Source organism: Rhagoletis zephyria, unplaced genomic scaffold (assembly GCF_001687245.7).
Source record: "Rhagoletis zephyria isolate East Lansing unplaced genomic scaffold, Rhagoletis_zephyria_1.1 Rzeph_scaffold_01057, whole genome shotgun sequence".
NCBI lineage: Eukaryota > Metazoa > Arthropoda > Insecta > Diptera > Tephritidae > Rhagoletis > Rhagoletis zephyria.
The window spans coordinates 62,265-76,468 of record NW_016158141.1 but is presented as its reverse complement, the minus strand read 5'-3'; the positions used below and the strand labels follow the sequence as shown (position 1 = coordinate 76,468).

Genomic DNA, 14,204 nt, shown 5'->3' with positions numbered 1-14,204 from the left:
GACGGACGGACGGACGGACAGAAGTCCGTCGCTTAATCGATTTCTCTTTTCATCCTGATCATTTATGTATACATTTGTCTATATCTATATCGATTCGTTTTGCCTGTTACAAACAACCGTTATGTGAACAAAGTTATAATACCCTTGTGCACAAGTGCGCTCGGGTATAAAAATATCGACAATAAAATATATTAAAATAATGATAACCAAATCGATGAAATATCGATACCCAAATCAATAAATATATTGATAACAAAATCGATAAAAAAATCGATATCAAAATCGATAACAAAATCCATTAAAAATTCGATAAAAACATCGATTAACAATATCGATGCCCAAATCGATAAAAATACCGATAACAAAATCGATTAAAGATATCGAATATTATATCGGTATGTCGGTATCCTCATCCCAGTCTTTTTCTTAATATTTTTCTTTGTATATAATTTTCTTCATCTACACATTCCCCTCCACCTTTGGCCGTATACATAATCGTAAAGTGTTCAAATTTATTTTGATATTCATTTTTGCATTTATCTTTACGCGTCTTTGTTTTTGTTTTTATTTTTATTTTTACCTTTGCCTTTATCCTATTCTTTATCTATTTACGTACTCCCCTTTTATTAGCAAGTGTTTGCTAAATTAATACCATTTACATATATTTAAGAAGCACTTGATTCCGTCCCAAGCATTTCCATGTGCAATTTCCGTTGAATTTGCCAATTTACTCCCAACCAACCAATCGCCGCTAAAGCAGTTCCACTTCAAAAAATCAAACCTTACATGTCCCGTCCCGTTATGGAAATGTATGTATGAACATCGAAAATGTTTAACTGATGTCAAACAGATAAGTGCGCTTTGAGTAATTTTCGAGATAATTATTGTTTGGAAGAAACATAACGCTGCGGGCTGTCGAAAAAAATCTTGAAGCCACTTTTAATAAAAATTTGGTTAAAAAAATGCATTAATTTAATTTCTCAAATGTAATAATCTGGAATTGGGCCATTTAATGAACAACAGCAATAAATATATGGCAATAAAAACTAGAAACGCTACAAAGGAAAAACGTTTGGACCAATAATCGCTTTGGGCAAGACAATAATGCGTGTCTATCTGCATTCGATTAAACAATCAGTTGCCTCGTTACCTTTTAAATATTCCTGCTATTCCCCTTTGCCACGTAAAATTCTACAATGCCGAACATTTCTAGCTGCATGTTTCCTCTCTTTGTCGAATACGTTGCTCTTTTACTAACCAATTTTGCTGTTTATTCTTGCTACGTTGTTTGTGACCTAACGACGCCACATCCACGTATTTATTCGATTAATGTTGCGAAACTTGCACCCTTGTCACATTCCTGAGCGCCTATTTGCTATGACACGCAAGTGTATCGGATTTTCGATTTTTTTTTAATCACATGTAGAGAACGTGACTGTGAAATGAAGCATTGCAAAACTTTCTAATGGTTTCAAGCAACAAAGAAGTCAAAAGTTCTTTATTTCCTCTTCCTTTTAAGCTTCTGATAAACGTTAAAATTTGGCGACACTTCACCTCAAGCACTTTAAATTGCATACAGTGCAAATATTTCACACTTAAATTGCTGCAACCTGCGTACTTTTGCTTACTTACATACATTATTTCATTTTGTCTCAACTGTGCGACTTGAATTTCTTTTAATTTATTGGGATTAGTGCAAAATGATTGCGGTAATTACCTGTATTACGCTGAATGCACTCCCAAACGTTATGGCTGTGCGTCTCCTCGCTTAGTGCTTTAGTGATAAATGCAACACAAAGCTAGGCGCTTGCTTGTAGCGGCCATAAAAACCACACATTAAATACAAGCGTCGAAATAAACGACTTTTAGCGAGTGTTTGAATTGCTCAACACTTCGGCCTGTATAAAGAGCAAGGAGTTTGGTGGCAAAGCAATTGTGGGCGCTCGGAATGTGCTGCTGCGTGTGTGTCTGTCTTGACACCAACAGCAGTAGCACCAATGCCAACAGCAGGTAGANTTTAGTTTTAGATTAGACTCAAATAAAAGAATTATATTTCATAATAAAAATTACCCGTCCGTTTTCATACCTCTCGTCTAAATTATTGCTTTTGGAATGTGCACTTACCGCTGGGATAGGTCTTCTTAGTATTAAAAGCCTAAATCCGCCATTGACGAATGGAATTGGGTCTTTTGAATTTGCGTTCAAACCTGATCCGAATAATATAAATAAATAAATCGATTCTCATAACCTTTTCTCCGAATTTAAAGCTGCCTAAATTCCAGATCTTCGCAAGACCAGCAATGCTAGGTGAACTGTAAACTGACTTTGATCGAAAAAATTAAGTGCGCCTAGGCCACACTGGAGAAGTGAAACTTACATTACATATCTAGCTTACATCCAAGAATGATAGAAACAAGATTGCGCATTCCTGCGGGTGATGACGTCAAGATAGCAACGAATAGGAAAGAGTAATTGCAGATGGAGGAGAGAAAGAGTGTTAGCTGTTAAACCATGGAGGTCGCCATATTTACATACATTTAAACATCTCTGCATACATACAAACAGTTTGCTAAAATGACGTCACACGAACAACTGATTCTGTCAAATTCGCCTAGAACAAAGTAGCGGTACTGCTGATTGCGCCACCTCTGTCTCCCTACATCGTGGCTTACATCTTTGTTTTTTATCCTTTATGTCTTTGCTTTTATGCATTTCTTCACCTATGCATTACCCGTCCATCCTAGATGATGTCAGGTGCGATGACGTGATAAGATGCTATGTGATATAATGTGAAGTGACGTGATAGGATTTCATGTCATGCCAAATGATGTCACATCATGTGTATCGATAACAAAATCGATAGTAACATCGATAAAAATATCTACAACAAAACAGATAAAGCTATCGATTACAAATTCGAAAAAAATGTAGATAGCAAAATCTATAGCAATGTCGATACACAAATCGACACAAATTTCAATATCAAAATGGATAAAAATATCAATAAAAAATATCGACAACAAAATATATTAAAATATCGATAACGAAATCGATAAAACCATAGATACCCAAATTAATAAATATATTGTTAACGAAATCGATAAAAATATCGATAAAAAAACCGATAACAAAATCGATTAAAGATATGGATTTTTATATCGGTAAGTCCCGAGAATGCCGAAAATCCCGAAGTAGTCGCTAGGTTGAGTGTGTGTCTCTATCTATATCCTTTCTTCCTCTATCTGCATCTTTACTTTTTTCGGTATCCTCATCCTAGTCTTTTTCTTAATATTTGTCTTTGTATATACCCTTATGTTTATCATTTTCTTCATCCACACATTCCCCTTCAACTTTGCCCGTATACATATTCGTAAATTGTTTAAATTTATTTTGATATTCATTTTTACATTTATCTTTACGCGTCTTTGTTTTTGTTTTTATTTTTATTTTTACCTTTGCCTTTATCCTATTTTTTTATCTATTTACGTACTCACCGTTACTTTCATTCTTGTATTGGTCTTTATCTAAGTTTTTTCTTTAACCTTTAATTAGCAAGTTTTTGTTAAATTAATACCATTTGCAAACATTTAAGAAGCATTTGATTCCGTCCCAAGTATTCCCGTGTGCGATTTCCGTTGCACCATTTCTGTGTGCAAGTTCCGTTGAATTTGCCAATTTACTCCCAACCAACCAATCGCCGCTAAAGCAGTTCCACTTCAAAAAATCAAACCTTACATGTCCCGTCCCGTTATGGAAATGTATGTATGAACATCGAAAATGTTTAACTGATGTCAAACAGATAAGTGCGCTTTGAGTAATTTTCGAGATAATTATTGTTTGGAAGAAACATAACGCTGCGGGCTGTCGAAAAAAATCTTGAAGCCACTTTTAATAAAAATTTGGTTAAAAAAATGCATTAATTTAATTTCTCAAATGTAATAATCTGGAATTGGGCCATTTAATGAACAACAGCAATAAATATATGGCAATAAAAACTAGAAACGCTACAAAGGAAAAACGTTTGGACCAATAATCGCTTTGGGCAAGACAATAATGCGTGTCTATCTGCATTCGATTAAACAATCAGTTGCCTCGTTACCTTTTAAATATTCCTGCTATTCCCCTTTGCCACGTAAAATTCTACAATGCCGAACATTTCTAGCTGCATGTTTCCTCTCTTTGTCGAATACGTTGCTCTTTTACTAACCAATTTTGCTGTTTATTCTTGCTACGTTGTTTGTGACCTAACGACGCCACATCCACGTATTTATTCGATTAATGTTGCGAAACTTGCACCCTTGTCACATTCCTGAGCGCCTATTTGCTATGACACGCAAGTGTATCGGATTTTCGATTTTTTTTTAATCACATGTAGAGAACGTGACTGTGAAATGAAGCATTGCAAAACTTTCTAATGGTTTCAAGCAACAAAGAAGTCAAAAGTTCTTTATTTCCTCTTCCTTTTAAGCTTCTGATAAACGTTAAAATTTGGCGACACTTCACCTCAAGCACTTTAAATTGCATACAGTGCAAATATTTCACACTTAAATTTCTTTCTTTTGCTTACTTACATACATTATTTCATTTTGTCTCAACTGTGCGACTTGAATTTCTTTTAATTTATTGGGATTAGTGCAAAATGATTGCGGTAATTACCTGTATTACGCTGAATGCACTCCCAAACGTTATGGCTGTGCGTCTCCTCGCTTAGTGCTTTAGTGATAAATGCAACACAAAGCTAGGCGCTTGCTTGTAGCGGCCATAAAAACCACACATTAAATACAAGCGTCGAAATAAACGACTTTTAGCGAGTGTTTGAATTGCTCAACACTTCGGCCTGTATAAAGAGCAAGGAGTTTGGTGGCAAAGCAATTGTGGGCGCTCGGAATGTGCTGCTGCGTGTGTGTCTGTCTTGACACCAACAGCAGTAGCACCAATGCCAACAGCAGGTAGACACACATATCGTTTGATACTCCAAAACAGTTAGCAGTAGATAACAACAATAGTCATAGCACTAGCCGTTTAAAACAGGCACACATTAATGTCTGGCCCCGTTTGGCATAGACTTGTGGTGTCAAAGGAATAGCGGAAGCAAAAAGTGTCATTGTCTTTTATGTGCTGGCTTGTTCTCTTTGTTTTGTTGTCTTTCGGAAGACAATCAGTGTCGTCTGCTTCCACTTCTGCCTCTGCTATTGACAAAGGCTGCCTTAAAGTCAAGAAGGTGGCTGGCTGTTTGCGATTTGTACTCCAGTTCAATGTATTTATGCAGTACGTGAGGGATGCATTTAAGCGTTTACTGTGGTTTCTTACAAAAGTATTTTGCAATGGCTTTGTGTTAGAAATCGCTTGTGCCCACGGGTCTGAGCTTAAATGTTTAGGGTAAAAGGCACATTTATCTTTTATTTTAGTGCTAAGGCACACACATTTATTTATCATGCATCGTATATTTATGTGGCTATTCAGTAGAAGCCCCATGACTTCGTTTGGCTGCAAATATTTTGTCGTAAATTTTATTACCGCAGCTTCGATTTATGCTCGACTATCACGCAAGTAACATATTGCAACTATTACTAATCAGTCTAGTGTCATGCAACCACAAGCCAAGCATGGTCCCTTTTTCATCCCACTCAATATTCATTACGCACGTTTCTCCCTCTAACCTCTCCAATATTGATAAAGTGGCCGACTATCACTTGAAGGCACCCTAAGTGTTTGCCCAAATTTCCACCAAAATCTTACTACATAGATGACAAATCATAGCTTCGAAATGGATTTCTTATAACCACCCACACATAAACTGTTGCAACTATAAATTACATACCTACATACAATGTAGCTACATACTTACTATTGCAACAAAGTCTAGGGTTCCCAGTTGTTGAGTGTTTAATCAATTTTGCTCATGAATTGCATGAGCATTGCAATTGAGGGCTAGCGTTTTGTGGCTCATAAACATAACTATAAATACTCATTGTGGGCCTCTATTCTTCCGCCTTCAAACATTTACAATACAATAAAATAAATCACAAATAATGTTTTGTATTAACTATTTACTACGGGTCGAATTGGTCAAGCAATATATTACACTAATCTCAAATGTGGTAACAGGTTACTTGTAATAAAATTCGTAACCTACAAATTTCAACCTTCTGCCATAAGTATCTTTCATGGACTGAAACTATTAAGACATAGATAGAGAAAACGAAATGAATTGGTAAGATATACATATAGTTCGATGGATATGTTAGGATTGTCCACGAAAAACTTAAACTGGTTTATAGCAGTAATGGTGGTTAAAGTACCGGTTTGGTAACTAAATACTCTAATACTTAGTATTTGGAGATGTCTGAATAGTCAATTAAAAAATAGTTATTAGTTATTAGATACTAAAATACAAAAATGGAAGTATTTGGCATTCGCTAAATACCCCGGTCCAAAGTACTCAAATACTCAGGTACTTTGGAGATGCAAAATTGTTTCACTAAAATACTAAAGTAATACTAAAAAAAAAAAGACCAATTTACCTTTAACATTCAATAATTCACTTATCAGTTTTAGGCAAAATACCATTCGGTTTGGAATGTTTCAGTAAAATAAAGCCAGAGGAAATACTACTCAGGGGCTTTATTTCCTGTTTTTATGAAACAAATCAAGCGGGCGCTATTTCCTTTTCTTTGGGTAATAAATCCCGCGGCCATTACTGCTCTTTCGCAAAGGAAGTGTGATTACAGCCATGACGTGCAGGTAGTTAATAGTATCGCCGCATGATGAATGATGTTGGGGTCAGAGGGACAGCTTCCCTCCCTCGATGATTGGTTTGAAATGCAACTCAAATGGAGGCAACCAGAAAATACTATTGCAAATTTGTAAATAACTTCACAATACACTCGATACTCCAACTAAATACCATAAATACTCGATACTTAAGAGACAACTTTGAGTATTTATGTCTTTTCTTTTTAAGTACTAGTATCGAACATTACTAAAAATGTTCCGGTTTCCAGTTAATCGACAGCTGATTTGCTGTCTCAAAGGGCCCTTTTAGAGATTTAAGAGATTAAAAAGTTATACTACAAACTAAGCGCTCAATTTATAATTTATTTGGCATTTATTTGACATAAACAACAAAAGTTACATTTAGGCCAATGCTGGTAAATGTTGTCAGTTGTACAGATGCATAGGTGTAACCCGGTCCTCCCGAAACCAAGGTATTTGTTGGGCCCGTACTGTTTTTAAATTGATCTTGAAGGTAAATGGCGCTTATTGCTCTGTTATTGTTTTGGTACTACAATGGAAAAAAGTCAAATGAACACAAAAATCTTTACATGTTAATATTACAATTAAAACACTGGCTACTAATTACTTATGTACTTACTATATCATAGTAAACGATCTGAGCTTGCCTCGGTTTAGCTGGGTAAAATACATTTTCATTGAGAAATAGAGTATCGGTAACATTACGTACACCCCAGGTTGAGCTAGCCGAATGTGAGGCTTTGATGGCCGCAAAAAGTAAACAAATTAGAACGATGGATTTCATTTTATTTCCGTGACACATGTACCGCTAAGTGCTGATAGAAAATACTAATGATTACGAGCTGAAATGCAATGCTTTTATACATACTTTTAAGCTTTGCGAATCGTTAGCAGCTGTTGATAATGACTTGATAAGAATTTCATTGATAACAGTTTTAGGCAAAAGGCAGTAGATATGAAAAACGGACTGGCCAAGAAATCTTTCACAAGTACCGAATAAGACCATGCGAAGGTATGTTTTTTTTTATTTTCTGCTTCTTTTGATCAAATTTAGTAAATGCGTGAATTACATAAGAGTGCGGAAGAAAACTAAGGTTACCCAAATACTGTTTGAGCCTCATTTCCATGCATTCTTACTGACTTATTTATTAAAAAGTGAAAGTGTTTATTGATTGCGATTTAAAATTTATTTATTATTTGCCATAAACAACAGCGGTAACATTTAGACCAATGCTGGTGGATGTACGCAATTGTACAGAGGCATAAGTCCAACCTGGTCCACCCCAAACTAAGGTATTTGTTGGTCCTGTACTATTTTGGAATTGATCTAGCAGGTAGATTGCACTAATTATTTTGCTATTGCTTTGCTTCTGTAAATAGAAAATAAAAGAAAAGAATAAACGAATTGTGACCTTCATAAAAATGTTAATTTATAATTACTTACCGACGCTGGTAAATCGAAGTAAACGGTCTGCGCCTTATTTGCTATAGCTGGGTAAAGTAGCCTCTGTTGGATTATAACTGAATCGGTTTCATTCCTTACACCCCACGTTGAGCTTGCCGCAAAAGTGGCAGCGACGATGGCACAAAGTCCGAAAATAAGCACAGCAACTTTCATTTGGTTCGAGGTATAATTCGCGCCAACTGCTTTTAGCAAATACTGATGACTTTGCCGACGCGTCTCTACATTTTATACTTTTTTCACATGGTTGATTGTTTTTATCAAACTTAGTACATAAGTGCCTTCGATTGATTTGTGAAATGGCTAGCTAAGCTTATTTAAATTTTATTGAATTGATAAGAATTTAACAGTGACGAAAAAGAACACTTGATAACAAAAGCAAATAAAAAATTTTCCTTCTCAGTTAAAAAAAAAGAATATTCAATAGAAGTTTTTCTCCAGGGTCTGTCCACATGCAGAAAAAAAAAATATTGATCGAAAAATATTGATTTTCAAGAATTCTATACCATTTCTACGAAAAGTTATTTTTTCCCGTGTAAAATACTTGGAAAACTTTGAGCGCTTTGAGCACTCCCTAAATAGTTTTGGGTTTCAAAATAAAAAATAGGGATATATTTTTTCGGTATCGAACAGTCCAAGGCGGTGGCGGCATTAAAATTCCGAATATACTTTTCCACATGCATTCTTGGACCACCCTAATGCATATTCTTTACTAAGTAAAAGAAAAAAATTTCGAATACAAAAAAAAATTATATTTAAAAAAATTAAAAATAAATATGTATTTTTTTAAGTAGACAAAAATAAAACTAGGAAAAAATTAGAAAGAAATATTGTTTTCTAATTTTTTTCTATAAAATTTAATCACCTAAAGATATGCTTTTTTGAGTTTTTTCGAAATACATACATTTTTTTAGAAAAAAATTTAGAATTTTTGTGTTTTAAATTTTTTAGAGAATAATATAAGAAAATAATAAAGAAGAAAATGTCAGTTAAGTGGAAAAGAAATTTTACCACCGAAATTTATATTTTTTTTCATGGTTTAAAGATTGGACCACATAAGAGAAACATACTGACAGATCGTGCTGAAAATTCTTGTTGCTTAGTGTAATTAATTATTTTATTGATTTTAATCGTAGTTTCTAATACAAAAATGTACGTTTGCCCAGAAATGAGCACTTACAGTGTATAGGTACGGACAAATCCTGGCGTTGCAGTTGTTACTTTTAATTAAGTATACAAATTTTCGTGGTATGTTTAAGGAAAGATTTAAAGCAGTACTTATGAGCGGCGCGTCTAAGAGAAAATAAGCGCATGGACATTAATACATGCGGGCCCCCAACAAATGGCCGGACGTTATTCAAAATGGAAGCGATTCTGAGATGATCATGAAAGTCAATAGATTTATGAACATTTTTATTTGTGAAGAAAATCATCTGTAAGAATAATTTGCATTTGGAGTAACACTTAAATTATTGCATGTTTTCGATGCGAACGTTACACTTTTTGTAGTTAAGCAGCGATTGTTTTAAAGCGATTATGTAGCAGTTTAAATAAGGATATTTATTTCAAGAAAAAAGGGGGCCAAATCATTTTTATCCAATAAGTGTGAAAAGAAATATGAAATTAATAAAAATATATTGTACTATGCCATTCTTGATACAAAAATGTGAAAATTTTAATTATGTACTTGCATTTTTCCCATTTTTTGTGTAGGTACTCTTTCTGAGATTTGCCCATATGTGGGTGTAGCCGCGTACCGCAATTTGTTCATTTATCCGGGGAAATACTTTCGCTCGCCGTTTCGTGAAATTCGGAAGAAATTATAAATCTCGTAATACTTATTAATATTTGGGCTACTCAGCGGATTTGATAACATAATCAAATAATTTATTGCTGGCGATAGCATTGTTATCATTTTTCTTAACCTGCCTTTTTATCACAGTAGTACTACTATTTTTTTTAACTGCACGTACATAATGCTGATTGTTAATCAGCTTTCCCAGAATTTAAAAAATTTCTAATTTTGTTATAACATTTACATTGTATGTATAAACCTTTCATTTCAATATAAAAACGAATAAACATGGTAAAAATAAACTGACAGATCGTGCTTAGTAATGTATCGACAGTTTTTTTGCGTAGGATTTCGCTAAAAGAATTCAATAAAAGTATTTTAGATACTTTGTTGAAATGATATTTTAGTTACTTCTTTATTTATCGATCGATCGATTTTCTTCATTGGTAACTTTATTTCATTAAAACAGAACAGGCTTTAGCACAGATGCAAAAATTTGGCACAGAGCCTGTTATTATTATTTTTTTTTTAATTTTTCTTCTGTTCAATTTTTTAAGTACTTTCCTTAAAAGATAAATTGAGACTGGAGTGATTAATTATAACCTAACGAATTAGGCCGTCCAAAGCTCGCCAAGCTGCGGCCCCAGGTGGCCTGAGCTTAGAGAGCTGTACACCCCCAAAAATTAAGTTCGTAGTTCATTTGTAATTTTACTGGCTTCGAGGAGAAAAATGTATACCTAAAAAACTAAAAAAGGGCTCGACCCTATTAAGCTGGCATTTCAGGGTACTGTTTTATATATATATAAGGAAAATTTTAAAGATAGGGGGGGCTCGAGCACCCCCCTGCCCCTACCTGGCTACGCCCATGGGTATGACGTATCGTCGATACTATCGATATCATCTACTGTCGATATTTGGCACCATGGATTGTTGCGATAGGAATGCACCACCGATACTGCGGATAGTCCTATCGAGATAGTTTGCCACCACTAGTATCCATGGTATAAAAAGTTGCTCATACGCCACTGCATATAAATTACACTCTGCGACAAATTTAAGAGGAGGTTTCTAAGGGCAACCCGAATTGAGTTTTTATGATTTCTTTAATTTTTATGGATAATAGTATTTTAAAAAAGGTTCCAGGCGAAACGAATTTAATTGGTAGTTTTTGAAAATAATCTTTCATGAAATGAGTATGAAGTATATCTTTCATAGGCGTAGAACTTTCGTCGGGTTTTTGCTGAGTTCACCCGAATGATTCTTTCATATTATTTGGAAATATTACTTTGTTTTAAATGAAATACTATCACTGAAAGGTTATCAACTCGTCTGAATATTTTTTTTTCTATCGGAAAGGTAGTGTCTCACAGGTGCTTCCATACTAATTTGGTTTAGATACAATCATTTTATCATGAAAAAATTAACGGTACTCTTAAATTTTTATATGAGAATTGAAGTCGATCATTTTATCATGAAAAAATTAACGGTAATCTTAAATTTTTATATAAAAATTGAAGTCGGTTGTTTTTTTTGCTTAAAAATTGCTTGTTATAAAATTGTTTATAAAACAACTATCAACAAAGAAATTATTGTAAAATTTAAATAAATTTTTTTAACTTACTTTATAACAAAAATATAATCGATATGGCCTATTTCCGTTTTGCGTTGAAACTGTACTCGACACAACCGCCTCTTTAAATACACGGAACCGCACATCACTACCTCGATGGCGTTAGAATAAACTTTGATCATAACAACATTTTTTTCTGCATTTGAAAACTTAAAATTTTTCAGCAAATTCCGACTTTTTGCTAGCTGCTGCTTGCCTTCTTTTAGATATGTATGTGTGTATCTTTTGAACAAGCAAGCAATTCTTTTTCAACTATTTCCTTTTCCTTTGAAAAAAAAAACCCATTCAACGCTAAGATGGATCACGATGCTAATCTTATAGAAAATCGAAAACTAACATTGGACTATGCAGGGATTTATACATATTTTCTTGTATACACTCATCCATATATATGCACATACATATAAACGTACATATAAAGCTACATGCAAACAAGTCAACTACCTTAACAAAAAAAAGTTGCATCAAAGCGATTTCCACTTTGAAAATCCAATTTGCTCCATGTCAAGAATTGCTTCCACTAATGCCATGCAAGAAAAGCGATAAGCATTTGCAACTTATAAGTTGCAAGTTGTGGCACAAATATTCCTATACGTATAGCAGCAGCATTTTATACTCAAATGGTAACTTCCGAAAGGATGTGTAATTTCGAAAGTAGTTGAATATGTGATGTAATATAAACGACTTGCAACAAAGTTCTGCATGCCTGTGCCCGGTCAGATGCCAATGTAAAATGGCGCCGACGTCAAACTTTGGCAACAGATGACTTCAATAGAATACTTTTGTACGTACAATTTTGGTTACATGCATGAACCTAAGTATTTATGTATTAGTTTTAAGAAATTTAAACGCTTGCATATGTAGATATGCTTACGTACCCAGAGAAAATCGTTGGACCATGTAGTCTATTTGTGGTTTATTGGAGTACTTACAAAATTGTTCCTGTGTCATGCTGTAGTTTCGAAAAATACTATACTTAAATATTGCGCAATACTCAGAGCAACCATTGTGATTTTTTTTTATTTTTATTTTTTTTTTGGGATGGCATANGCGCTTACGTACCCAGAGAAAATCGTTGGACCATGTAGTCTATTTGTGGTATATTGGAGTACTTACAAAAGTGTTCCTCTGTCATGCTGTAGTTTCGAAAAATACTACTATACTTAAATATTGCGCAATACTCAGAGCAACCATTGTGATTTTTTTTTAGTTTTTTTTGAGATGGCATATTTTCAAAAATTAATTTTTTCACCTAAAAATTTTTATGTGAAAAATTTTTCAAGAAAAAAATTAAAAAATATTTCTTTTCATAGAGAATTTTGATGTATGCCTGTGTGAGTTTTTTTTTTTATTTTTATTTTTTTTTTTGGGATGGCATATTTTCAAAAATTAATTTTTTTAACAAAAAATTTGTATGATAAAAAGTTTTCAAGAAAAAAATTAAAAAATATTTCTTTTCATAGAGAATTTTGATGTATGCCTGTGTGAGTTTTTTTTTTTATTTTTATTTTTTTTTGGGATGGCATATTTTCAAAAATTAATTTTTTTAACAAAAAATTTGTATGAGAAAAAGTTTTAAAGAAAAAAATTAAAAAATATTTCTTTTCATAGAGAATTTTGATGTATGCCTGTGTGAGTTTTTTTTTTTAATTTTTTCCTCGCCCCTTTCTCGAGATATTTGTAAAATTATTAAATCGATTTGTTTTTGTTTTGTCAGAGGCAATATGTAATTTTTAATTTTTGTTTTTGGTTTTTATTAATTACGAAAAGTACTGCATTTGTAGCATTGTGAATTTTTTTTAGTTTTTTTTTTGAGATGGCATATTTTCAAAAATTAATTTTATTACCAAAAAATTTTTATGTGAAAAATATTTCAAAAAAAAAAATAATTAAAAAATATTTATTTTTATAGAGAATTTTGATGTATGCACGTGTGATTTTTTTTCAAATTTTTTCCTCGCCCCTTTCTTGAGATATTTGTAAAATTATTAAATCGATTTGTTTTTGTTTTTTTATGCTGTAAAGTTTTTAAAAATGTATTAATCCAGCATGATTCAATAATGAAAGGTTTTGTAAGAAAAACTTTCTCTCGCTCTAATTTTATCAATGACACTCCCACCCTACTCCTAAAAACAAAAACAGTGATATTTCTTTTCCAAATTTCTTTGCAAGTTTTAAGAACATTTTTAAATTGTTAGTAGTGAAATTTTTACTTTTTAAATTTGAAGAAATGTTTGTTCTGCATTCGCTGGCGCCAACAAGACAAAATGGGTGAGAATCGTTGGACTACAGAAATTCAATGTTAAGAGACGAAATTCCCTTAAATGCCGAAATGTATTTGTCGATATTCGTGGAGACCTCTTGATTCTGCCAAGTCGCTGTAAAGTAAAGCGTTCAATGAGCCAACGAAGGTATTTAGGTATTGTACTCCACGACACAATCCTGGTGTCTCCGAATGAGATTTTGACGCAATATAACATTGCCAAACCGCATCCATAGGCCCAATCGTCACACGACAGCTCGGTTTAGTCAATGGCGCGATGTAATTGCACACTTAAAAG

General features: G+C 33.5%; 3 protein-coding genes across 3 annotated transcripts in view; 1 reads left to right on the top strand and 2 right to left on the bottom strand.

The window, feature by feature from the left end:
- Window positions 1-14,204, top strand: part of Wnt5 (Wnt oncogene analog 5) — a 105,245-nt gene that overhangs the window by 64,152 nt on the left and 26,889 nt on the right. The window lies entirely within an intron of this gene.
- Window positions 7,078-7,589, bottom strand: LOC108362625 (uncharacterized). Its single transcript, XM_017615684.1, has 2 exons — window positions 7,376-7,589; window positions 7,078-7,285 (listed from the first exon to the last, which is right to left on the bottom strand). Exons 1-2 carry the CDS (start codon window positions 7,556-7,558, stop codon window positions 7,109-7,111), a joined length of 360 nt encoding a protein of 119 aa, XP_017471173.1. The 5' UTR covers window positions 7,559-7,589; the 3' UTR covers window positions 7,078-7,108.
- Window positions 7,919-8,415, bottom strand: LOC108362624 (uncharacterized). The gene is made up of 2 exons (XM_017615683.1): window positions 8,201-8,415; window positions 7,919-8,126 (listed from the first exon to the last, which is right to left on the bottom strand). The coding sequence occupies exons 1-2, from the start codon at window positions 8,372-8,374 to the stop codon at window positions 7,950-7,952; spliced, it is 351 nt and encodes a 116-aa protein (XP_017471172.1). The 5' UTR covers window positions 8,375-8,415; the 3' UTR covers window positions 7,919-7,949.